The sequence below is a fragment of the Mauremys reevesii genome, linkage group 9 (assembly GCF_016161935.1).
Source record: "Mauremys reevesii isolate NIE-2019 linkage group 9, ASM1616193v1, whole genome shotgun sequence".
NCBI classification, from domain to species: domain Eukaryota; kingdom Metazoa; phylum Chordata; order Testudines; family Geoemydidae; genus Mauremys; species Mauremys reevesii.
In genome coordinates this window covers 47293684-47317842 of record NC_052631.1, presented here as the reverse complement: position 1 = coordinate 47317842, position 24159 = coordinate 47293684, and the positions used below count along the sequence as shown (strand labels likewise).

Sequence of the window (24159 nt, the reverse complement as noted above, 5' to 3'; positions counted from 1 at the left end):
CTGTTGTCGGTCGGGAATCATGTGTGGGAAGGAACTGGTGAATGTGGTGTGGGCAAGTGCATGTCGGGAATCGTGAATCGGCAATCCGCAAGAAAGACCGCGGGCATGGGGGCAACAATGGTCGTGATGGCTTTGCAAATGGGTTTCTGTGGAGGGGCTGAGGGCCGCGATAGAATGATTCTGGGGCCCCTGGCTGGCATTGATGATCGTTCGTTTCTCTAACTGTGGAGCAAGCTCTCCAGGATCGGGGCATTCATCACCTTTCATTTTGGGCTTGGGATACACAGGCTGGGCATGCTGGTTTTCTTCTACAGGTGGATGAACAGTGGATGCAACAGAAGATGGCAGACCAACAGCAGGCAGACTGGCCTGAGACAGGCATGCATGATATGACCAATGCCCATCATATCCAGATCATCAGGGAGACCATAGCAGTTCCTTCATGAACTGAGGACCAGGGATGCAGGGAGAGTGACAGGAGCAAGGACCTGAAGAGAGCCTGGCTGACAATGGTGCAGAATGACTGTGGCTGGTGGAGCAAGGCGTGGGGGCTGAACAGGCTGCTTTGGGATGGGGAAGCTAGACTTGCTTGTTAGCAGCGCCCCCAGCTTTATAAGAAGCATAATATTTGCCATGTAGTGAAACAAGGGAAGGAGGCATATTTGTGGCAGGGGTGATAGGGAGAGGTCCATAGCACAGCCAAAGAGCAGCAGAAATAGAGAGAGGCAGCAGGCAGAGGCCAGCAAGGGAGGGAGAGAGGGAAAGCCAGAGAGGGAAGAGGAGCAGGTGAACAGAAGGATTTGTTTGTTGTTGAGTTGCACTGAGGGAACTGTAGCACTTGCACTCTTTCTTTAATTATAATAATAATAATAATTCTGCTCTTTCTGCTTCTTTTTTTTTTCTAAATAACTGTTATTGATCTATTAATACAAAATTTTTTTGCCAAGAATTGAAGAATTGTTTAAAAACTGTTTTTGACAGACAGACATGAGAAATTGACACACAAACAGACACACAGGTTTGCATTTGCCATGAACAGTACAGTCACAAATTTTTGCCTGCACTTCTGGGGTGGGTGCATTGTGAATCCTGCACTTCAGGGTGGTTTGCATATGATGTGGTGTGATTGGGAGAGGGGGGGGGGGTGGTAGGTATCAGGCTGGGGTGGTGGTGTGGTACAGGTGTTGGAGGCTGGGGGTGGGTGAGCCTGCTGGCTGGGGGGGGTGGGTGGCAGCTGGCTGTGGGGTGGGCTGGGTGGGGGGAGCTGGCTGGGGGGGGGGCACGGGTGTGTGGCTCTGCTTGGTGTGCAGGCACAGGGCCTGGGCGGTGGGCTTTCAGGCTCTGCATGCGCACTCTTAGCCGCTCTTGCTTTCCTCTTGATGCTTAGCTTCTTCTTGCTTCTCTTTCTCTCGCTCTTTCTCTGCTTTCTTCAGCAGTTTCTCTCTTTCTTCTTTCTTTTTTGTCCTTTTGCTCTTTTCTTCTTTTTTTCTCTCAAATTTTTAGCCTCTGTTTTGTTTCTTTTTTGTTGAACATTTGGGCAGTCCTGTCAACACAGAAATGACAACAGATCTGTCATGTAAAACACAACAACATCATTCCACACATGAATTGTACACAGATCAGTTTTCACTCCTCTTTACTGCAAAAGGATCTTTATCTCAAAAGGAAACACTAACCAAAAAAGGAAAAACAGAACAAGACAAAGTGGGAGTTGGAGGAGAGTGAGGAGAGAGGTGAGAGGAGGGGACTAGGTGGCTGGAGTAGGGTGGAGTGGGGAGGGAGCTGGTGCAAGAAAAGAGTCTCTCTTCATTTCACAGGGTGATCTTCTCTCCTATCTCTCTCCCAACTCTTTTCAAGACTTTTAGAGCAAGAGATGTTTTAGGAACAGGGGGCCCTTTTATGGGGACCTTAGAGAGCGGGGATTCCGCCTGCCCTGCTATCCTGTGTTCTCCCGCTGAGCCCCCTGCTGTGGCGGTCGAGTGGCGGTCACGTCACTGGAAGAGTGGCTGACCTGACACAGTGGCTCTGCAACATGCGGCACATGCCTGCCTTGCTGCTCTGGATGAAGCTTTGAGATAACTGAAGACAGATGATAGCGGCTGGGCTATCCACATCACGTGCTATTCCACATCCACATCCTACATGCCTCCAGAAACATTTCCTTCTTCCTCCAAAAGCTTTCCCATCCATAACCCCGCTTCCCGCCTCTTCGCAATCTTCTGCTGCTGCTGGCTGCTGCGACCGCTGGCTCTGCCTACTTGGGTACTTCTCCTCCCTGGCTTGGCTGCCTCCATTTTCATCCCTCTCTTCAGGCATCATTTCTTCAGCTTCTCCCCCCCAGCCTCCCCCTCTCTCTCCTCCTCCCTCTCCTCCCTCCCTCTCCTCCTGTCCTCAGCTCTGTCTCCCTCCTCCCCTGCCCCCCTGTCCAGTCCCCCTCCCATGTCCATCTCCAAAAACACGGGGCGGGGGAGGATCCGGATCTGCGATTCCTCCTCTCGCTGCTCGGGCTGTAATAGGCACTCTTCTTTCTCTCCACTCATTGTAGTGCCCCCGCGTCGATGCCCTGGTCCAGCATGTCCATTGATATCTGCTCAAAGATATCGTAATTCCCTGCCCCGGCCGCAGCTGTGCTCTGAACTGCAGCCTCCTCAAACACTGACTGGATGGTCCTGCAATTCACCTGTGCTCCATGCTGGGGCTCGCTTGCTGGTGGAGGCATGTGGTTACCTGTAACCTGTAACTGATTAACTGATGCCACTCCACACCTGGCTGCAGCAACAGAAGAGGAGATTTTTATTTTTCGGCATTTAAAGGCGGGGCGGGAGCAAGAGAGAGCAGTAGAGTGCAAACTGATGTGCAGAGTGCTGGCTGAAAGAATTCTGGGATAGCTCCTTCCCTGAGGGAGGAGCGCTGTGGTGAGTGGTGCTGCTCACCTGTGCTTGAGCTGCTAGTGTCCTGCATCTGCACCCCCCAACGGATGGGTTTTCAGCCAGCTGCAACCAACCAGTTGCAGCGCTGGCTGTGCCCTGCAAAGTGTGGGCGGGTGTGTGTTGCAGCGCTGGAAAGCCTCCACCAGCGCTGCAACTTGTAAGTGTAGCCAAGCCCATAGTTAGGTTGACATAGTGTCAGTGTAGACACAGCATTACTTACATTGACTTTAGTGGCCTCCAGGAGGTGTCCCACAATGTCCTGCTGTGGTCACCATTTTGAACTCCACTGCCAAGGGCCCCTCCCCTCTAAAGCCCTGCAAAGTTTTGAAATTCCATTTCCGGCAGACTTGCTCCCACCTCAAGTATACAGGAGGAGGTGGATCTCCTGGACTGTAGAGAAGAGGCAAGCACAGCTCCGATCTAGCTATAAAAATGTAGATATCTATGAGCAGATTGTTTGGGGAATGAGGGGGAGAACAAGAGGGACCCACAGCAGTGCTGCTTAAAAAGCCAAGGAACTGTGGCATACGTACCAGCAGACAAGGGAGGTTAACAGTCACTGTGGTGCGGAGCCACAGACATGGTGCTTTTACAAAGAGCTGTATGCCATTCTCAGCAGAGAGTCCCTTCCCTCCACCCCCCTCCCAAAAAAAGCCCTGTGGATATTTCAGAGGAGTCAAAGACACAGGCCCCTGGAGTGAACAGTGAGGAGGAGGAGTATGGGAGACAGGCGATTGGGGAGATCCAGTGGCGCAGCAAGTCAGGACGTGTTTTAGACTCCAGAGCAGTCGAGCTAGTCCCTGCAGTCCAGCAGAGATGAGCATGATGCAGGGTAAGGAACCTCTGGTAAGTATGCAGTTTGCTTTGATATTTCAGGAACACATCCGTTGATTTACTCTTGACACATCAGTTGATTTTCTCTTTTCTTCACAGAACTCAGTGTCAACCTGTGCAACTCCTTGCCAGAGGATGATGATGTGATGGGTTGGATCACAGAAACCCCCTTGGGGCTGCCAGCTTATGTGCCAAGACTACTACTGCCTCTGCTTTCCTGCCCTGGCAGCTTAGGACTTCTGTGCCCTGCTTGGTTTGAGCCAGACCCACTAGCCTGCTGCAAACCCAGACCCAGGGTCTGAACCACGTCCCCTAACAGCTGTAGGCTTAACTGAAAGCAACTTACAGAAGTGTTCCTGTCTTTAACACTCAGATGTCTAACTCCCAATGGGGTCCAAACCCCAGATAAATCGGTTTTACCCTGTATAAAGCTCATACAGGGTAAACTCATAAATTGTTTGCCCTCTATAACACTGATAGAGAGCTATGCACAGCTGTTTGCCTACCCCCACCCCGGGTATTAATACATACTCTGGGTTAATTAATAAGTAAAAAGTGATTTTATTAAATACAGAAAGTAGGATTTAAGTGGTTTCAAGTAGTAACAGACAGAACAAAGTGAATTACCAAGCAAAATAAAATAAAACACGCAAATCTAAGCCTAATACAGTAATACAACTGAGTACAGATAAAATCTCACCCTGAAAGATATTTCAATAAGTCTCTTTCACAGACTGGACGCCTTCCTATTTTAGGCACAATCCTTTCCCCGGTACAGCCCTTGTTCCAGCTCAGGCGGTAGCTAGGGGATTCCTCATGATGGCTCTCTCTTTTCTCTGTTCCACCCACTTATATCTCTTGCATAAGGCGGGAATCCTTTGTCCCTCTGGGTCCCCACCCCCATGGAAAAGCACCAGGTTAAAGATGGATTCCAGTTCAGGTGACATAATCACATGTAAGACTTCATTACTCACTTGCCACCTATACAGGAAGACTTACAGGTAAAATAGAGCCATCTGCAGTCAGTTGTCCTGGTTAATGGGAGTCATCAAGATTCCAAACCACCATTAATGGCCCACACTTTGCATAATTACAATAGGCCCTCAGAGTTGTATTTCAGATACAAGAGTGGTACATTTATACAAATAGGATGATCACATTCAGTAGATTATAAGCTTTGTAATGATACCTTACAAGAGACCTTTTGCACGAAGCATATTCCAGTTACATTAGCATATTTTCATAAAATCATATAGAGTGCAACATCACAGTTGTGAAGGCCAAGACTATAATAGGGTTCAAAAAAGAACTAGAGAAGTTCCTGGAGGACAGGTCCATCAATGGCTATTAGCCAGGATGGACAGGAATGGTGGCCCTAGCCTCGGTTTGCCAGAAGTTGGGAATGGTCGACAGGGGATGGATCACTTGATGATTACCTGTTCTGTTCATTCCCTCTGGGGAACCTGGCATTTGGCCACTGTCAGAAGACAGGATACTGGGCTAGATGGACCTTTGGTCTGACCCAGTATGGCCGTTCTTATGTTCTACCACTCCGCCCCGGGGGAGAGTACAGACAGTCATGGCCGCACATACACTGAGAGACTGGTGTATGTGTTTGTGAAATGACTGTTGTTTTTCCTTCAAGGGTTCTTTTTCGTATATTTATAAAGCTTCATTCAGTTATAAACATATCTGTTTTGCATGCTTTTGGAATAAAAGTCTATCCATGGAAACTGAACTAATCTTTATTAGTTCACAGCATATGCAGGCTGGGGCTGACACTATTCACAGATAACAGCAATAGGTGCATTTGCAATGTTATATTACTACACACACAGCACTAATTATAAGGTTCATACTGGGGTGCAAAAAACAACAATGCCAGGCACAGCACACTACAGCAACACACATTACTGTGGCTCATTATTAAAATGGTCTTTCAAAGCTTCCCTGAGCCGTATAGCTCCCCGCTGAGCTCTTCTTACAGCTCCACAGGTCACCGCACAGCGGTGACGTAGGGCTGTGCCAAGCCCCTGACCTCCAACTGTCTCCCACTTCTCCTCAGAGACCTCCTGCTGCCCCTGCCATACCTCCTTCCCCGCTCTGGGTAGGAAGACTACAATCCTGGGCCCTTGTGTGCAGTGCCACCCAAGGGGATATCACATCCCTATTCAATTGTGGGGGCTGTAATGCATGCAGACCAGGCCCAGCAAGAGAGCAGCGATAATTACTCTTCCTTCATAGCATGGGCCCTTGCCACCTGCTAGTTTAAATTACACCACCACACCTCTTTCAAAATGGCGCTTGGCTCATTCCCTTCTGGGAGTTGTAGTTTACTTCCTCTGTCCAAGCAAGCTGGGCCTACAACTCCCAGAATGCCCAGCGGGCTATCCCCACTGCTGCGTGATTCAGAGAGCTGAGGTGGAGCCTGCGGGCTAGGTGACAGTTGCTCCGTTCTGGTGAATCTGTGCTGCAGAGCCCTGCATGGATACAAAATTTGTATCCGCATCTGAGCTGCTATTTGCAAAAATGATCCCAGGATATTTGCATCCGTGGATATAAAATGGATACCCAGGGATTTTCAGGGCTCTATTAATGGCCCTGCACATTTGCATCACAGCAATCCTCACGGTGGATTTCCCAACTCCAAATTGATTCCTGATTGATCAGTATCAATCTGGCATTGCAAGCTTCCACGCAGTGATTGCCACTTGCTTCTCCACTGTCAGCTCTCATTTTGGTGTCACTGCACCCAGAGGGCTAGGCGAGCTCTGCACAAACATCTACGAATGTGGCCTTGCACATCCAAAAGTTCTGCAGCCACTGCTCATCATCCCATATCTGCATAACAATTTGATCCCATCAGTCAGTGCTTGTTTCTTGGGCCCAGAACCAGCGCTCCACCATCTGCAGCTGCTCCGTGGTTGCCAACAACTTTGAATTGTTGCTTTCTGTGTCCCACAGCAAGATAGCCTCCAAGGAATCATCATGTTCCCTGTTGCTCCTGTGGTGGCTCTGCAAATCCTGTAGGATCAGGCACCCTGTGTTCGCAACACTTGTTGCACTAGTGCAGGGCTGTGCAGTATCCATGCTCAAACAGATGGCAGATGTGCAGGTTTGCTGGGCTTTTGAAAAGAGGTGTGAAACATTATGGAGTGCCAATGAAGTTATGGCATGGACAAAACTGCATCATGGGATGTTGAAACCATGTTCCTAATCACCCCTACGCCACTCGTTTACCCCCATGAGGCATTGCAAACCCTATGTTAGATGGTGGCGAGTTTCACAGTAGGATAGCTACCCACAGTGCACTGCTGTCTGCATTGGTTCAAGCGCTGCTAGTGAGGACGTGCACCGTCTACACAAGGAGCATAGTGTTGTTGCAAAAGCAATTTAATTACTGTGGTGGCTGTATGGCGAATTAACTTAATTTTTTAGTGTAGACATGCCCTCAATCTGTTCTCTTTGTTTCTTTTTCTGCTTTACAGTGTTTCATTTTATTTGTAAATATTGTTAGTTCCATGTTTATGACCAGGGAGCGCTAATAGCACCAGCCACAGGCTATCCAAACCTTTGTACATACAGCTCTGCAAAAGCACCTCTGTCCTAACTTGGAAGTCACTGCTCAAGCAAGGAATGTTCATCTCACCAAATCTAGCATGAAAGATGCTTGATCAGTATTTATTATTATTTAGTATAAATCTAACTTAAGACATCATCCAAGAACATCAAAACCCTTTAGACGTTATCTAAGAAATTTACATTACAGGGGTGTTGTGAAGTATTATCCCTCTTTTTGCATATGGCTTCATCTAAGCACAGAGTGGTTAAGGCTTTGTCTACACTACAGACCTTACAGCAGCACAGCTGTACCGCTACAACTGCACCGCTGTAAGGTCTCCCATGTAACCTCTTTATGCTGGCAGGAGAGCTCCCGACAGCATAATTAAGCCTCCCCTAATGAGTGGCAGTATCTGTGTCAGTGGGAGAGTGTCTTCCGCCAACATAGCGCTATCCACACCATCGCTTTTGTCAATAAAACTTTTGTCAGTCGGGGGTGTGTGTGTGTGTTGTTTTTTGTACACCTCTGTCCGACAAAAGTATTAGTGTACACAAAACCTAAGTGACTTGTTCAAGAGATACAAGATGGGTGAGATAACAGCTTTTATTGGACCAACTTGTGTTGGTGAGAGAGACAAGCTTTCGAGCTACATAGAGCTCTTTTCAGGTCTGGGAATGGCACTCCGAATGTCAAAGCTAAATGCAAGGTGGAAGAGATTGTTTAGCATAAGTAGTTAGCACATATTGTAAGGGACCATTCAAGGTAGAGTTAACACCTGTGCGTTCATAGGACAAAACAAAACAAAACGATGAGTTACTGGATTACAGATTGTTGTAATAAGCATGGGCGAATGGACACGTGCTTCAGGGAGGCTAGCTACCTGGCCTCGCCCCATAGCCCGCCCCCCCCCCCCCCCGATGACTGGAGAAGCCCCTGGTCCAGAGGAAATTCAAGGCCCCCTTCCCCCTCCTGCTGCTGGAGGAGCCCAACGCTGGCCCCAGCCGTGCCAGTTCGAGCAGCCCCAGACTGGCCCAAGCCACCCAAGCTACCCAAGTCATAGAATCATAGAAGATTAGGGTTGGAAGAGACCTCAAGAGGTCATCTAGTCCAATCCCCTGCAAAAAAGCACTACTAACACCAACTAAATCATCCCAGCTAGGGCTTTGTCAAGCTGGGCCTTAAAAACTTCTAAGGATGGAGATTCCACCACCTCCCTAGGTAACCCATTCCAGTGCTTCACCACCCTAGTGAAATAGTGTTTCCTAATATCTAACCTAGACCTCCCCCACTGCAACTTGAGACCATTGCTGCTTGTTCTGTCATCTGCCACCACTGAGAACAGCCTAGCACCATCCTCTTTGGAACCCCCCTTTAGGTAGTTGAGGGCTGCTATCAAATCCCACCCCACTCTTCTCTTCTGCAGACTAAATAACCCCAGTTCCCACAGCCTCTCCTCATAAGTCATGTGCCCCAGCCCCCTAATCATTTTCGTTGCCCTCCGCTGGACTCTCCAATTTGTCCACATTCCTCTGTATTGAGGGGACCAAAACTGGATGCAGTACTCCAGGTGTGGCCTCACCAGTGCCAAACAGAGGGGAATAATCACTTTGCTCGATCTGCTGGCAATGCTCCTACTAATATAGCCCAATATGCCGTTGGCCAAGAAGGCCTTCTTGGCAACAAGGGCAAACTGGTGACTCATGGCCAGCTTCTCGTCCACTATAATCCCTAGGTCCTTTTCTGCAGAACTGCTGCTTAGCCAGTCGGTCCCCAGCCTGTAGTGGTGCATGGGATTCTTCCTAAGTGCAGGACCCTGCACTTGTCCTTGTTGAACCTCCTCAGATTTCTTTTGGCCCAATCCTCCAATTTCTCTAGGTCACTCTGGACCCTATCCCTACCCTGCAGCGTATCTATCTCTCCCCCCCTACTTAATGTCATCTGCGAACTTGCTGAGGATGTAATTCATCCCATCATTCAGATCATTAATAAAGATGTTGAACAAAACCGGCCCCAGCAGCCCCAACCTGAGCAGCCCCGGGCCGGCCCAAGACATGCCGACCGGAGAAGGGGAAAGATGGCATGCCTCCCGCAGGCTCCCAGTGGAAGAACACTGAGCTTTTTATATGTGCCATGCAGGTTCTGGGGTGGCTGAGGAGGCAGTATCTGCTACTCAGTTTCCTGGGTTTATCAGTAATCTCTCTGGAGTCCCGGGAGTCCAGGATGTTGGTGGTGCGCATGCGCACCAGGAGCGTTTGCACCAATTTAACTATCAGTGTGGGGCATTGTGAGATGGCGTCTGAAAGGCAGCAACAGTCGATGTAAGCAACATAGTGTCTACACTGAGACTGAGGACTTGTCAACACTACCCGCCAGATCGGCGGGCAGCAATCGATCCAGCGGGGGTTGATTTATTGTGCGACCGCTGAGCGCTCTCCCATCAACTCCGGTACTCCACCAGAACGAGGAGCGCAAGCAAAGTCAACAGGAGAGCGTCAGCTGTCGACTTACCGCAGTGAAGACACTGCAGAAAGTAGATCTAAGTACGTCGACTTCAGCTACTCTATTCACGTAGCTGAAGTTGCATATCTTAGATCAACCCTACGCAGTAGTGTAGACAAGCCCTGAGTTGATCTAACTACATCGACTGAAGCACTCACTGCTTGCAGAGGTGGAGTTATTAATTCAGTGTAGTGGGCGAGCTACATCGGTAGGAGCTGCATTTTAGTGTAGACAGAGTTAGGTCAATGTAAGCTGCCTTATGTTGACCTAACTCTGTAGTGTAGATCCGTGCTCCCTCTAATTTTTTATGTCCATGTGTGGAATGAATTTTGTTATGTGCACCAATATGGAGGTGATGTGTGGTGGGGGTAGGACCGAGGGGTTTGGAGTGTGGGAGCAGGCTCAGGGCTGGGGCAGAGGGTTGGGGTGCAGGGGGGGAGGTGAGGCCTCTGGGGTGGGGCCAGGGATGAGGCAGTTGGGGTGTGGGAGGGAGCTCAGGGCTAAAGCAGAAGGTTGAGGTGTAGGGGGATGCAGGCTCCGGCTGGGGGTACAGGCTCTGGGGTGGGGCCGGGGGTGAGGGGTGTGGGAGGGGGCTAGGGCTGGGGCAGAGGGTTGGGGTGAGGGCTCTGGGGTGGGGCCGGGGATTAGGGGTTTGGGATGCAGGTTGCCCTGGAGCTGCAGCGGAGAGAGAGAACTCCCCAGCTCTCTCTCGACGCAGCAGCTCAGGGCTGGGTGAGAGATGCGTCTCCCCAGCTGCGGCAGCTCCGGCTGAGCCGGGTCAGGGGAATAGCACCTCTCCCTGGCCATGTTATCTTCGGAGGGGCTGGTCAGGGCTGGGGGAGGGGTGCCTCTTCCCACCTGCGCGGCCCTTGATAGCCTGCCAGGCGGCCACGCAGTTCAGAGGGAACTTAGGTGTAGACCAGGGCTCAGTGTCCCTGCTTTAACCATTAGATCACTTTTCTTTCTACTTTACTAATTTTCCGTATGTGTGTTTAAGTACCCAAAGCAGTATCTTTTATCATTTTTTTCATTTACCAGATAAGTAAGGCTCACTTGTTTGTGATTGCTAAGATCATGCATAGGACCACCTTAAAGACAGGTACAACAATGTCTAGTTTCTAGTTCTGCAGTATAATATCTGATTTTATTTAGCAGCTCAGCCATCTCATGTTAGTTTCTTGAAAACTCTTGGCTGGATACAATCCAGTCCTAGTGGCAACAGCAATGAGACCATTGGAGAGGGGAGCTGGCAGAGGTAGTCAGACTGCTAGTAATCTGACAGCATTTTTCCTGAAAAAATATTTGACTCATGTAGTGCATATTCATTATCTTAATGATTGGCTGAATCATGACTGTTGTTTTCAGCTGTAAAGGTGTCAAGCATCCTAAAAAATCAATTAAAGCAAGTGAAGTCGCACCTTTATAGACATGTCTACACTAGGAATTTTATGAAAAAATACCATCCCTATTGGTACAGCTGAACTGGTGGGAACTTTTTAGTGAAATTCCGTAGTGTTGCCAAGAGATCAAAGAACGCTTGCTCAAGGGATTTCAGTTCTCACTCATCTTTTAATTATTATTATTTTTATTTATTTACTTGTTTAGCACCAGCACCATGGTTAAAGTTGTACATTACATAAAAATAAAGGCAGTCCATGCCCTGAAGCTCTTACATTCTAAAGACAGACACATGGAATATGCAGAAAAGTCCAGGTGTTGGGAGTAATTATTTGAGTTGTGGGGTCTTCTAGCTGTCTAATCACATCCTTCAACATTGTATGTGAGGATATCTGCTTTGCATGTCATTATTTAAAACTGTGAGTCTGTTGCAGGAACATTCTTACATTACCCGTAACTAAATAACCAGGGCTTACTTGATAAAACTAACAGCAAATGAGTGTAAATTAAATATGAGGGAATAATACTCTGCCTTTCACACTTTATAGGCAGCCTGTGGAATCCTGCCATAAGATGTCAGAGAGCCAGATATTGTAGCTGGACTGAAAATAGAGCCCAAATAATCTTATGGCCAATGTAGTTATTCCTCAGAGGATGTAAGTAATAAAATTGCATTTTGCTTCAGAGCATCAGCTGATCACCACAGTGGCCTAGAAGGATTCCCCACAATGTATAGCACTGAACAATAGGCTACATTCTTTTATCTCCCCCCCACCCACCTTACTTGGAAGCAACAGTTGGCTACATAGCCAGTTGTCTGGTCAGTGTAGATCAGTAGTTCTCAGCCAGGGGTATGTGTACGCAGAGGTCTTCCAGGAGGTACATCAACTCATCTAGATACTTGCCTAATTCAGTGGTTCTCAACCTATTTACTATTGTGGGCCGCATATGTGGCCCACAATGTGTTAAGTGGGTCGCATCCAGTACTACCTCTATGGCCCTGAGGATGTCACATAGGCAGCAGCTCTGTGCTGGCTGGGCTGCAAGTGGCCCAAGGGCCGCAGGTTGGGAACCACTGTTGTAGATCCTTAGTTAACAAGCTTTTTAAAAGGTTCTGGTGTGTTTGTGGTGGGGGAAAGAAATAATTGCCCCAGTTTCTTAGGGCACGTCTACTCTACAAACTTAAGTCAATGTATAGTAGATCAGCCACTGCAGTAATTACTGTGGTTTTCCATGTCCACACTACCCTCCTGTCAGTGGTGCATATCCTCACCAGGAGTGCTTCCACTGACTTAAGAGGAGCAGTTTGAGGGGCTGAGATCCTGGACTCTCAGCTCCTCGCAGAGCTTCTCACTGGGAGCCCAGCCCAGGCTCTCAGCTCCACTCCTGCTGGGAGCCTGGGTACTGCTGCCGGGGCTCTCAGCTGCACATGGAGCTCCATACCCCACCTAGAGCCTGGGTGACAGCCAGGCTTGGAGCTGGGAGCCTGGATCAGAGCCGAGGGAGCGGGTTGTGGGGGAAAGCCGGGCTCTAGCTGGAGCCCCCCACCCGTCCTGGGGTAACAGCCCGAGCTGTGAGGTGGATGCGGGGTTCACAACAGAGAATTTACCAGCCTTTCTTGTCAGTTTCACAGATCCAGCACTGAGTTATTAAATTGACAAGAATGAGAGTGAACAGCCAATGTACTGGTATGTAACGCAGCGTTTGCACGGACACTGAGTTGCCCTAACTACACCGACATAAACCCTACGCTTCTCGTGGAGGTGGAGTTATTATGTCTGTGTAGCAGGGCACTTAGGTCGGCGGAAGGAAGACTGTAGTGTGGACACTGACACAATTAAGTCGACGTAAGCTGCCTTACATCGTCCTAACTCTGTAGCGTAGACCAGGTGTTAGTTAATCTTTATTAAATGTCATCTTGCTTACAGGGTGTGGCCCTCTCTCCAGCAAACTTTACTCGCTGGTATTCCACTGTCAGTGGAGAGGGACTGTAAAATGAAAACAGTACAAAAAAAGCAGCAGTCTGAAAAGTTTTATAAAGTCATCTTGATCTTATCGCCAGCCCTTTCCGCCCAAACCCACCAAACTTTTTACTGAGCTGTCTGTTTGCCTATAAATAGAACAGCAGCTCTCATGCAGAGATGGGCAGCGCTAAACCAGAGGCTCATTCTCCCCCGAGCCGTGTGTGTGAGAAAGAGCAAGAACCGTGTGGGGTTCTCGCTGGCCTTTCATGTCTGAGTTATGTAGCGCTGAGGTTTTCTGAAGTTATAGACTTAGAGAGTGACATAAACTGCTTCTTAAGGGAGGGGCGAGGTGACCACTCTGTAGAGTATTTTTTCTTTTTTTTAAAAGAGCTTGATTTAAAGGAAGAGATGGAGGAGTGCATGTCTCTTGCAGAGGTGAGTGACGCCTGTGGAGGTGAGGGAGCATCCTGATCAGATTGGGAGCGGGATGTGAGCAGCAGTACAGAAGGTAGAAGGAGTGAGTGGAACAAAATGGGGATTGTGAGAAAAAGCAGAGATGCCTTTCTGTTACAAACTAACTTGTACTTTGACTGCGGGCTGGGGAAGAGTTCAAGCCAGCCAGGAAGCTGCGGGCTGAGCCTGGAAGGGTCAGATTCTGGCTGCTCCCAAAGCAAGTGTGTCTTGGAACAAGGAGCACTGGAAGAAGACCTTGAAATAACCCACTTGGTGTATTCTGATATCTATTGGCATCCTATAAGCAGGCCTCCTGCTTGAGTGCTGACACTGGAATCTGTGGGATTTGCTTCCAGGGATCCTTTAGATGATTTGTCTCATTCTCTCCCAGACACCAAACCCAGAGCCTGGCATTGTTTGGTATCTGTTCTCCCCCCTACCCCCCCAAGGAATGGAAAAGATTATTCCTTGTTTCTGTCAGAATCCCAAGAATCTCTCCCCTCCCACCATCTGTCCACGCTTGCATCACCTTCTCGCCACCTTGTGCGCCCCCCCCCCCCAACCTCCCACTTCTGACCAAGAAGGACTGCAGAGGACTTTCGGCAAAGTCTGTCAGATGCTGCCCCCTTCCTTATCTGTCCATCTTAAGTATTTATATGGCCCCCAATATCTGAGCATCTTCCCATATTTAATGTATTTATCCTCACAACAATCCTGTGAGGCAGGGCAATGCTATTATTCTCTTTTTACAGGTTGGGAACAATGAGACTAAGTTACTTGCCCAAGGTCAGACAGGGAGCTGTGGTGGGGTAGGAGATTAAATCCAGGTCTCAAAAGTCCCAGGCTAGCACCACCCTTCCTCCTAAGCATCTAAGGATGGGAGTGATTCTAGCTACTCCCTCTCCCAGGGATGTCCAGCCGCTCTTGCAGTGGGGGGGTCAGAGTAGGGTCACTAACTGAACACAGATTTCCTGCACAGCGCTGCATAGCACCACCTCTAGGCCAGCCCTCTGGTCTTGTTTCTGAGCTTCTCTGCAGAGGAGCAGCAGCATTCAGATTACCTTGAGATTTTGAATAGTCCTGATCTTTCTAATATTGTGTATTCTTCTGGCATATATTGCCATTTTGACATGTGGAAAATGGATTTCCAGAATGCCTTTCCGCATTCTTTTTTAGGGAGTGTGGAGCTGAGAGGGAAGAGGAGGGCCTTCGTCATCAGTTAGGGCTTTGTCTTTAGTTTTACAATTTTTGATTAGTTTTAGTGCTCAAGAAAACACAGATTTTTGTCTTGCTGGCTGGAATGAGGTTAGGCACAGTCAGTGAATCGGTATCTCAACCAATAGCTGAGTCTGTTAGGGTGGGGCTGTTGAGGGGAAAGAGCACTAGTAGCCAGGCCTCAGCCTTGTGAAAGTACTTGGGCCTACAAGCTAGCATCTCCTGGTTTGTAGAGAGTGGAGTATGGGCCTGTTGCAGAGCGCAGTTGTGCTTGCCTGTAAATTCACCAGCTCAACATGGAAGCACTTCAGCGTACAGGCTGGGGTGGGGATTTAGATGGTCTTAGTGGTAGAGACACCTCTTCAACCTCAAATAGAGATGATGGGGAGGTATTGATGAGCTCGTTGGCAAGAAACCACTCTTCTCTCCTTCTGGTGGTAGAAGGGCACTATTGAGGAGCACAGTGTCTGGGCCGGACATATGGAGGATCCCACTCTTGTCCCACAGGGTTTTCATTGAGAGTATTAAGAGCAGTGTGCTGCCACCCACCCCATTATCACTGTCTAGTTTGAGGTTAGCTTGACCCAATGCTATGGAGGCGTGTAGTGAGTCATACTGATGTTTCTTGTACGCAGCACTCTCTTTCAAAGGGCTTTTTGAGGAAACTTTGGCTTTGAGTTTGGCAAAGGCCAGTTTGCAGAAAGTATTAAAATCTGCATTTGTTTAAGAAAGCAAGGCCCCACGTTACAGCTTTACACAGCAGATTAAGCACATTAAAAAGCAAGTTTAGTGCCCTTGTAAGGATTCGTAAAAAAGCATTAAATCCTTGGAACAATTCAAGAGTATTTTCCCACCAACTCTCTGATGGATTTCACATCGGTGTAGTAGCTTGTCAGCAACTATGCAGTGAGGGTAAGGTTTGTGTCTTAATTGATACTCATCAGTTGACTTGACTCTCTTAGAGCCTGTGTTTCATTGAGACCTCTAGTATGTTAAATGTGTGTCATTTTCCTAGTCTGCATTTAGAGAATAACCTGTCATACAGGGTTACCAAAACATTTGTTCTTTGTCTCTTAATTGGGTGTTATGTGATAGGACTGTCACTGACAGATTTGGGTTACTGGGGGCTATGTTTCCCTTGGAGGAGAGGAAAGTGTCCTGGAGCATTGACACCCTGCACAATGGCTCTTGCTGTTCTGAAGCACTGGCAGCATATATGCACAGCCAGTAAGATAATGTTGAAATCTTTGTGCTAACTTTTTTGCTTTTTTCTATTTTAAAGGTAGAAACTGGAGGTTATTTTAATGTAGCTCTTGGTATCCAGCATCTACCCTTTGCTGGAGTAACAGATATATTTGTTGATGTAAGATGAAATGAATGTGTAAATATAGCTGTGTAGCCTTCATATGCATAGTATGTGAATGAGTGTATGGGGTGTGTCTATGCTTGTGTGTCATTCTAGCTATGGAGCAATGAAAAAAACCCAGAGCAGTGTGCGTAGAGAGTTTTGGCACGTCAGCCCTGGGAAATGGCAGCCAGCCAGAGAACACTGAGGCAATGCCAAGAGTATCTGAAAAATGCCAAATGCTGAAGCTGTAGGCTTTTCCTGCCTTGCTGTTGCTTCTCTCTTCACCCCTGTATGCCTGCAGATTACCTCCTGTGCTAGTTAAATGTTGATGGCCTCATATAGCAGGAATGGACAGGCCTGGTGTAACCAGGTGTGTGTGTTCATAGTCACTCTAAGATCAAAGGGTTCTGATTGGACATGGCTGGAGTGTGACCCCAGTGAGTATGACTGTTATACATTCTGCATCACAGTTACACCTGGAGAAGATCACCTGAACAAATCTAGGATCTGTGCCCCTGTGAAATCATAACATCATAGTGTCAAGGCTTGAATGCCACCCCAGGATTTGCTACATTTTCTGTTACAGTCCAAAACATTGATAAAATCACCTGCTCAGTTGAATGAATTTGTGAAGTGTTTCCAGCAGAGGGTGCTAAGAATACTGATATAAATCTGAGTAGTCCTCTTGTGGTGTGTATTGGAGAGGGTTGTATGTAAATAAAATTTCACCCTATATTTTCTTGGCTTCTAGACTGTCATAAAAGAGGGGATGCTGATGAAACAGACCAGCTCATTCCAGCGCTGGAAGAGGCGATATTTCAAACTGCGAGGACGAACGCTCTACTATGCAAAAACTGCAAAGGTGAGGTGCTGAGTGTGCATCTGAGCCAGAGGAAAGGGCGGCTGGGAGGATGAAGGTGTATGGGTGTATGTGAGCAGTGAGCCCTCGATCCAGGAGAGAGCAGCGGCCCTTGAGGTGTCTGTCCATAGGCTTTATCACAACAGAAGCCTTCATTTACTCAGCTGCACAGCTTGAAATACCATGCTCCTTTGTATTTAAAACACAATGAATTTATGGGACTCCAGCAGTGATGCTGTGTGTCAGACCTACCTCTCCATCCTCTATAGTTGGGACTGAGCTCAAACCCAATAGGAACTGAAGTAGGAGGGAGAAAATGTGGATGAAGGGAAGACCTGGGGAACCTAGAATTTGCCATATCAGCGACCTAGAGCTCTGTGTAAGCTCGAAAGCTTGTCTCTCTCTGCGACAGAAGTTGGTCCAATAAAAGATGTTACCTCACCCACCTTGTCACTCACCTTGTCAGTATCTTGACTGACCGTGTCTACTCTTTAGGGCTGTTAATTTTACTCCTTTCATAAGTACTACATTTACAGCAACAACAACAACAAAATGTAACTATGTCATGAAAGTGATCCCTGAGTGTTGACTGAGAAGGGAGGCTGGGGCAAATGTGGGCACTGGTGCATTCATGGAACTGTTTGTGTGTCCCATTTCATACCGTCAGTCCCAGTCCCTTTCAACACAGATCCCTACTGGAGAGTATGGGGCTGACATTTATATAGGAACCCCATTGGGGATGTTTCTTACACACTTGATTCACTGTTCCTTTTTTTGTTTTTTTGTTTTTCCCTCAGTCGATAATTTTTGATGAGGTTGATCTGACAGATGCCAGTGTGGCAGAATCTAGCACTAAGAATATCAACAACAGCTTCACGGTAGGATTTATCAGACCACTTCCATCCTCCCTCCATTTCCCCCCTTCTCCTCACTTTCTAAATCTGAAGATTCTGCCTGGTTTGAAAAGCTCTCAGCTCCATTCATGGCCCCCTCCCTGGGGGAAGTCTAACAGTGCTGTTCAGCCATTGTTGAAAGGGCAGCTGCTGTACTAACCAAGCCATAGGAAGATGCTGGACCATGGTACGTGGTTTGGTTTGTGGCAGAGAGATTCCATTATTACCTGCTGAGGGTTGCAGTTGTTTCTACATTATGGTACACACAACTGAATGTTCCTGTTCAATGCAGGTGTATGATGAGTGCAACCTTATGGCTAGATTTTTGTGCAGAAAAGTCAAGAAATATAAATGTATGTTCCCCACAGCAATTGTAAATCATCCCCCTTCATACATGAAATATTTTGGATGACTGAGTATGCTGTTAAATCTATATCTTTAAAGATACACTTGTTAAACACATGTTTATTGGGCCTCTCTAATACTGTTCATTTATATAGCAGGACAGCATAATTCCCTCTGCAGCAGGAATTATGGGTGAAGTTCTGTGGCGTGTGCTTTGCAGGAGGTCAGATTAAATGAACGTAGTGGTCCTTTCTGGCCTTAGAATGTGTGAATCTATATATGTGTCATGGCCAAATTACAAATTGTAGCTATAAACCCCTAGGGAGAGGAGGAAGTAAAAGAGATCCTACAGAGTTCACAACGAGCTGCATACTGATGTGTATAGTGAGAGTAGAGGAAGATAAGGGATAGTTAAGGTAAGGCTGCAGAACTGGGGCTAGTTCTGTGTATGCCTTTGCCAGAGGATCCTGGCAATAGGTATTAGCCTTATCCCAAGTTGTAGCCCTTTGATCAGATGGATCTGGACAAAGTGGCTATGGCATAAATCCTAGAATCTGGTTAAATTCCAGCATTTGCTCATAGAAGGCATCTTCCAGTCTGATATTCAAGGGCTCAGAGATGGCCTTGCTGAGTCTGAGAGTGAGTACCCAAACTACTCTCCAGAGTCCAGTGATTTCTATACAGGACAGGGAATCAAGAACCCTTGAGTTCTAATCTCAGCACTGACACGTATTCTCCCTGTGGCTGTGGGAAAGCACCAATGCCTGCCTCAGCTTCCCAATCTATAAATCAGAATAATTTTATAGGTAAAAACTCTAGTGAGGATTATTTACAATGTGTACAGTGCTCGGGTAATGCAAACGTTGTAGAAGTGCCAACATTGTTATTGTATTAGTTGTGATAATTTGGGAACATCTCTCATTTCTGCCAGGGGCAATGGATGTATTGTGGGGAGGCAGAGGGAATCATCATGTTGCTTATACAACTTCCTGCATCTGAGCACAGCTGTGAAGGAGGAATCACTTCCAGGACAGTGGCACCAGGCCATGCTACTCCCCTGCCTTTCCTAGGGGCTCAGGGAACAGGAGAATTAGCTTGGTTCTCAGGAAACAGCAAATGGTGCTCTGTCTCTCTGGCTTATGTATCATGGCTGCTCAGGTAGTCTGTAGGAAAATATCTGGCCTCTGTGGCTTTCTGCCTGTTCTATCTATTGAGATTCATACGTGGGTTTGACTGTGGTCCACCCTGAGCTATAAAAACTACTCTGCTAATCAAAAGGTTGGGTAGTTGTTATACTGTTTGGTCTGCCACATCACTGCAGTCATTGCTTTGGATTCCTCAGAGCCCTACAATTTTCTCCAGTTCTGTTTGTGAGTGCTCTCTGATTTCCCTTCTGTGTCTTCTCAGCTCGCTTCCCCTCCCAAATGCAGAGTTTTTGGATCCATTTTAAAAGTGCACTTAAGAGAGAACTTTTTCCTGGTTTTTCAAAGCAAAGAGGTTTACTAACAAGTGTTGGTTTAGATCCGAGATATCAAACATCTAGTGTTATCTAACAAAGGCAGTTGTCCTTGCATTTCATAAGTTCCATTTGTCTTCACTGTAATGGAAAATTTAATTTCTGACCTGGCAAAGACTGGCCCTTCTCTGAGAAAAGCAGCTCCAACATCCAAGCAGTTGTGCTGCTTAATGGGTAAATACTGCACTTCAAGTTCAGACTAGCAGTTGACTTAGTTTCAGGAGATGGGCCCAACTCCCAGTTAGTATTGCCTCTGCTCCTAAATCTACTGACCATGTCACCTACCCTTAATAATAAAAAGGTTGCCATCTTCCTGGATTTAGGCAGGGTGACCTGTTTCTTGACACTACATCTGGTCTCCAAGCTGGCCAGAGCTCAGCACCCTACTCTGTCCTCTTGTCTTACAAAGAGTGGTACAGTTAGAGGCACTAAAGAGTGGATCATCTGTGTGAGAGCTGCATGAACAACACTCTTTGATAGGAGGAAGCATCAGGGCCGGCTCCAGACCCCAGCGCGCCAAGCGCGTGCTTGGGGCGGCATGCCGCGGGGGGCGCGTCGCCGGGAGGGCGGCAGGCGGCTCCGGTGGACCTCCCGCAGGCGTGCCTGCGGAGGGTCCACTGGTCCCGCGGCTCTGGTGGACCTCCCGCAGGTGTGCCTGCGGAGGGTCCGCTGGTCCCGCGGCTCCGGTGGACCTCCAGAGCGCCCCCCACGGCGTGCCGCTGTGCTTGGGGCAGCGAAATTCCTAGAGCCGCCCCTGGGAAGCATGGGAGCTAATGAAGGAGATGGCAAGCAGGGAGGAGATTGCAAAAAACGCAGGGCAGGAGTGACTGGAGTAGGAGGAGAAGTTGGGGAAGAGGTTGTGAGGAAAGAGGGGACAGAACACTGGGAGGAAGGGAGAAAAAGCAAGGAGTAAAAGAAGCAAGAAAGAGAGTGGAAGGAGGGATACCTGGTGTGAAGAGAAGCCACAGGATCGGGAGAGATCAGGCAGTCAGGAGAAGTACCTGAAGATTAAGGGCTTTGTCTATACCAACATTTTAATTTACAGCAAGCTGGGATGTGAAACTACCCCCACACTAGCTTGCCACAGACTGTCTGTGTGGACCCTGCTGCAATGCATTAACAGTTTACTAATTCGCTTTGATCTAGACATCTTTGAAACGGAATTAGATCAAAGTGAACTAAAACTGTTAATGCACTGCAGCAGGGTCCACAAGGACAGTTAGTCCATGGCAGGCTAGTCTGGTGTAGATTTACATCCCAGCTCACTGAAAACTAAATGTTCATATAGACAAGCCCTAAGATAACTAGCACAACAGATTTTGGTTCCATTTTGGGAGGAGAGTGGCTTGATTTGGTTTTAGCCCAAGGAAAAGGTAATGCCCATAAATCAGGGAAATGGGCAGAAGAGAAGATGTTTTTAAATGCTGGGAATTGTAAGATGATACGTTTGGGGAGAGGCAACAAGAACAAAGAATGCTTATGTGAATTAGATGAGGCAGACTTGATGATTAGAAACACAATGCAGGTAGGATCACAGTGCTCTGCAGCAGACCAGGGCCAACATGGTGATCTGTTGCATAAATAAAGGAATACAATTCAGATATAAAGATACTGATAAGTCTTTTATGTAAGACATTGGTAATATCTGGCAGCTGATTTCTTTGCTGTGTAGAGGTAGCTAAAAGGGAGAACTAGAGCAAGGAAAGGGTATAATGTGATTTTATTTATTTACTTATCTTATTTAGGTTTCTTTAGTGTATGTCGCCCAGGTTTGAACTGGAAATAGGAGTTAGGAGGCCTATTGGGAAACACTCCGATCCCAGATTTGGCTGTGGAGCCAAGTGGTGTGATGGGAGCAGTTAACAAATGCTTTTTAAAGGAAAGCCCAGGGCTGAAATAAAAAAATCGATTGTGTATTTCCTGAAGAGTAAAATGTACCTGCCATAACAGGGGATGGACTAGATGGGCCATTGGATCTTTCCAGCCACAGATCCTGTGTCACTTCCAGCCAACAGCTGTGGAACTGGTTTTCCAGTTGTTTCTAGCAGACATTCTTCTCTGGGATCTGTTTGGACTTTCATTCAACTTCTGCTTCTAGTGACCTTTACGCAGATTTCAACATCAATTCATCGTCAGTTTACTCAGAGCCTAGCGGTTCTGCAGGAGAAAGTTCCCAGATGTCAGCTGTGGCAAGCAGGCAGTGTATGTGTGAAGAGCCTTAGTGGTTTGATCCCCCTGTATTGATACTGTCCTGAACTCTGCTGATTGGAGCTGATGCCCAGACACAGCACACAGTGGGGCTGCCAGTAGCCCTCCTCTTGACCCCTCCTCTGCTGTTAAAGTCTGGTTTGTTGAAGAGGTGGAGCTTGAACTCCTGGACGCCTCCATAAACTCCTCTCCACCCCCTCTCCGTTGGGACGTACCTCTCAGCTCTGGCATAAAACAGGAAACAGCATATTATTACACTCAGCGCCTGCCTCCCGGCTTCACTGCCAGCAGAAGCAAATCTGTCCCAGCTCCTCCTTACGCACACAGCTAATCATCTTGTGGAGAGTGGACCAGTGCTCCAAGAGAGTGGCTGCAGAGAGGAATAATCCTATTAATTTTATGTCAAACAGTCGATCGTGTTTGTTCTGAGATGGAGGAGATATGGTCAGGACCCTCTAATTTAGAAAAGGATTGAATATGGATCTTCAGCTTTAAGACCAGAAGAGTGAACAGGGTTTGCTGGACTAGGCATCAACAAAGACAGCACTTGCCCCTGGACAACCGCCCACCAGGAATTCAGATTCTTTGGAGTAAGTGTACTTCAGGCTCTCTGTCTTGTAAAGTGAATTATACTCTCCTCTTCTGTGCTGATGCATATGTAAAAGTTATATAGAACTGGAATGGGTGTGCAAAAGTGAGTTGTTGCCTGTGGTACAGTTGGAAGTACATCCTATTTCATAACTGATGAGTCCCCTGAACCAGGGTCACAGGGAAAGGAGCAGCATGGTAATTCAGGTTAGAGAAATATCTTACTCCAGTGGAGTATTCTCATCTTCTCTCATTGGTATGGGGAAAAGGGACTAGTTGCTGTAAATTTCAGGAAGACGTGTATGGAATTGCTTGCACTCACAAATGAGAGCATGTTGTCATTTCTTGTGAGGGGGAGGGTACATAGGACATTGTCCTTTTCCAGCCATTCCTCTCTGGAAGCATGTGAGATCGTAACAAGAGGCAAATATGGCTATCTTCTTGCTACTTTACACTATCATCATCAGGCAAGTAAGATGACAGCACCTGCCTGATGAAGTGGTATGGAAACGGATATTTTCCCCTGAAGGTGAATGTGTGTGCTGTACTGTCCCAGAGTAACCTGCACTCTGCCACTGGAGAGTAGCTGGTGTTAATGTTTTCGCTGAAGAAGCTTGTCCTTGAATGAAGGACTACTCAGAACTGTTGCAGCTAGCTATCAGGCTGGAAGTCAGCTCCCAGTTTGTTGGCTCATTAGCTGGGTGTCTGTAAGGCACTGCTGGAACAAGAGGAACCAGGATCAACGGTTCCTTGAGCTGGTTTGAAATGTAAGCACCAAGGAAGAACATGTTACACCTCTACCTTGATATAACGCCACTCAATATAACACAAATTTGGATATGTTTCAGAGTAGCAGCCGTGTTAGTCTGTATCCGCAAAAAAAACAGGAGTACTTGTGGCACCTTAGAGACTAACAAATTTATTTCAGCATGAGCTTTCGTGAGCTAAAGCTCACTTCTTCGGATGCATAGAATGGATATATATATAGTTTGGATATAACGCAGTAAAGCAGTGCTCCGGGGGTGAGGGGCTGTGCACTCGGGTAGATCAAAGCAAGTTCAATATAACACGGTTTCACCTATAACGTGGTAAGATTTTTTGGCTCCCAAGGACAGCGTTATATCAAGGTAGAGGTGTACTTGTTTTTATCAGGAGAAGAAATATAGGAACTTCTGTTGTAAGCTCTTTGCAAGAAGTCAGATTCAGCCCTCGAGACCAGGGTCAGACATGACTGTGTCAGGATACAGCAGAGAATTCCTTGTGGTCTGCAACTACCCTGAACTCCCCAAGACGTCAGGGACATAGATAATGCGCTTCTGGGAATAACCAGTCTTGTTGTATGTGGAAGGGGAATCTCCCGCCCCCAATTCCTCAGCACACAGACACAAGCTTAGCACAGTATGCTTCAGGGAGTAACCTGGCTCTTCCGGGTAATGAGGATGAAGGCACAGAGCAGGGGAGGAGAGTTTCCCCATTCCAATGCATACTCCATAACGTATACAGTCACATACTTCAGGAAGCCACCAAACTTAGTGGGGAGGTTGCCC

The 24159-nt window shown here is 47.4% G+C and overlaps 1 protein-coding gene across 8 annotated transcripts in view; it reads left to right on the top strand.

Moving 5' to 3' along the window:
- The window catches only part of DGKD (diacylglycerol kinase delta), an 80963-nt gene that overhangs the window by 8237 nt on the left and 48567 nt on the right, over positions 1-24159 (top strand). For 2 of the 8 annotated variants that reach the window (XM_039487202.1, XM_039487200.1), the window contains exons 2-3: positions 16955-17065; positions 17860-17940. In XM_039487202.1, coding sequence (XP_039343136.1) covers positions 16955-17065; positions 17860-17940 — 192 coding nt within the window. Of the gene's footprint in view, positions 1-3629; positions 3763-11771; positions 11880-12887; positions 12912-13047; positions 13071-16954; positions 17066-17859; positions 17941-22434; positions 22615-24159 lie in introns of those variants that run through there. The other 6 variants (XM_039487204.1, XM_039487206.1, XM_039487203.1 and 3 more) reach the window with 6 other exon arrangements.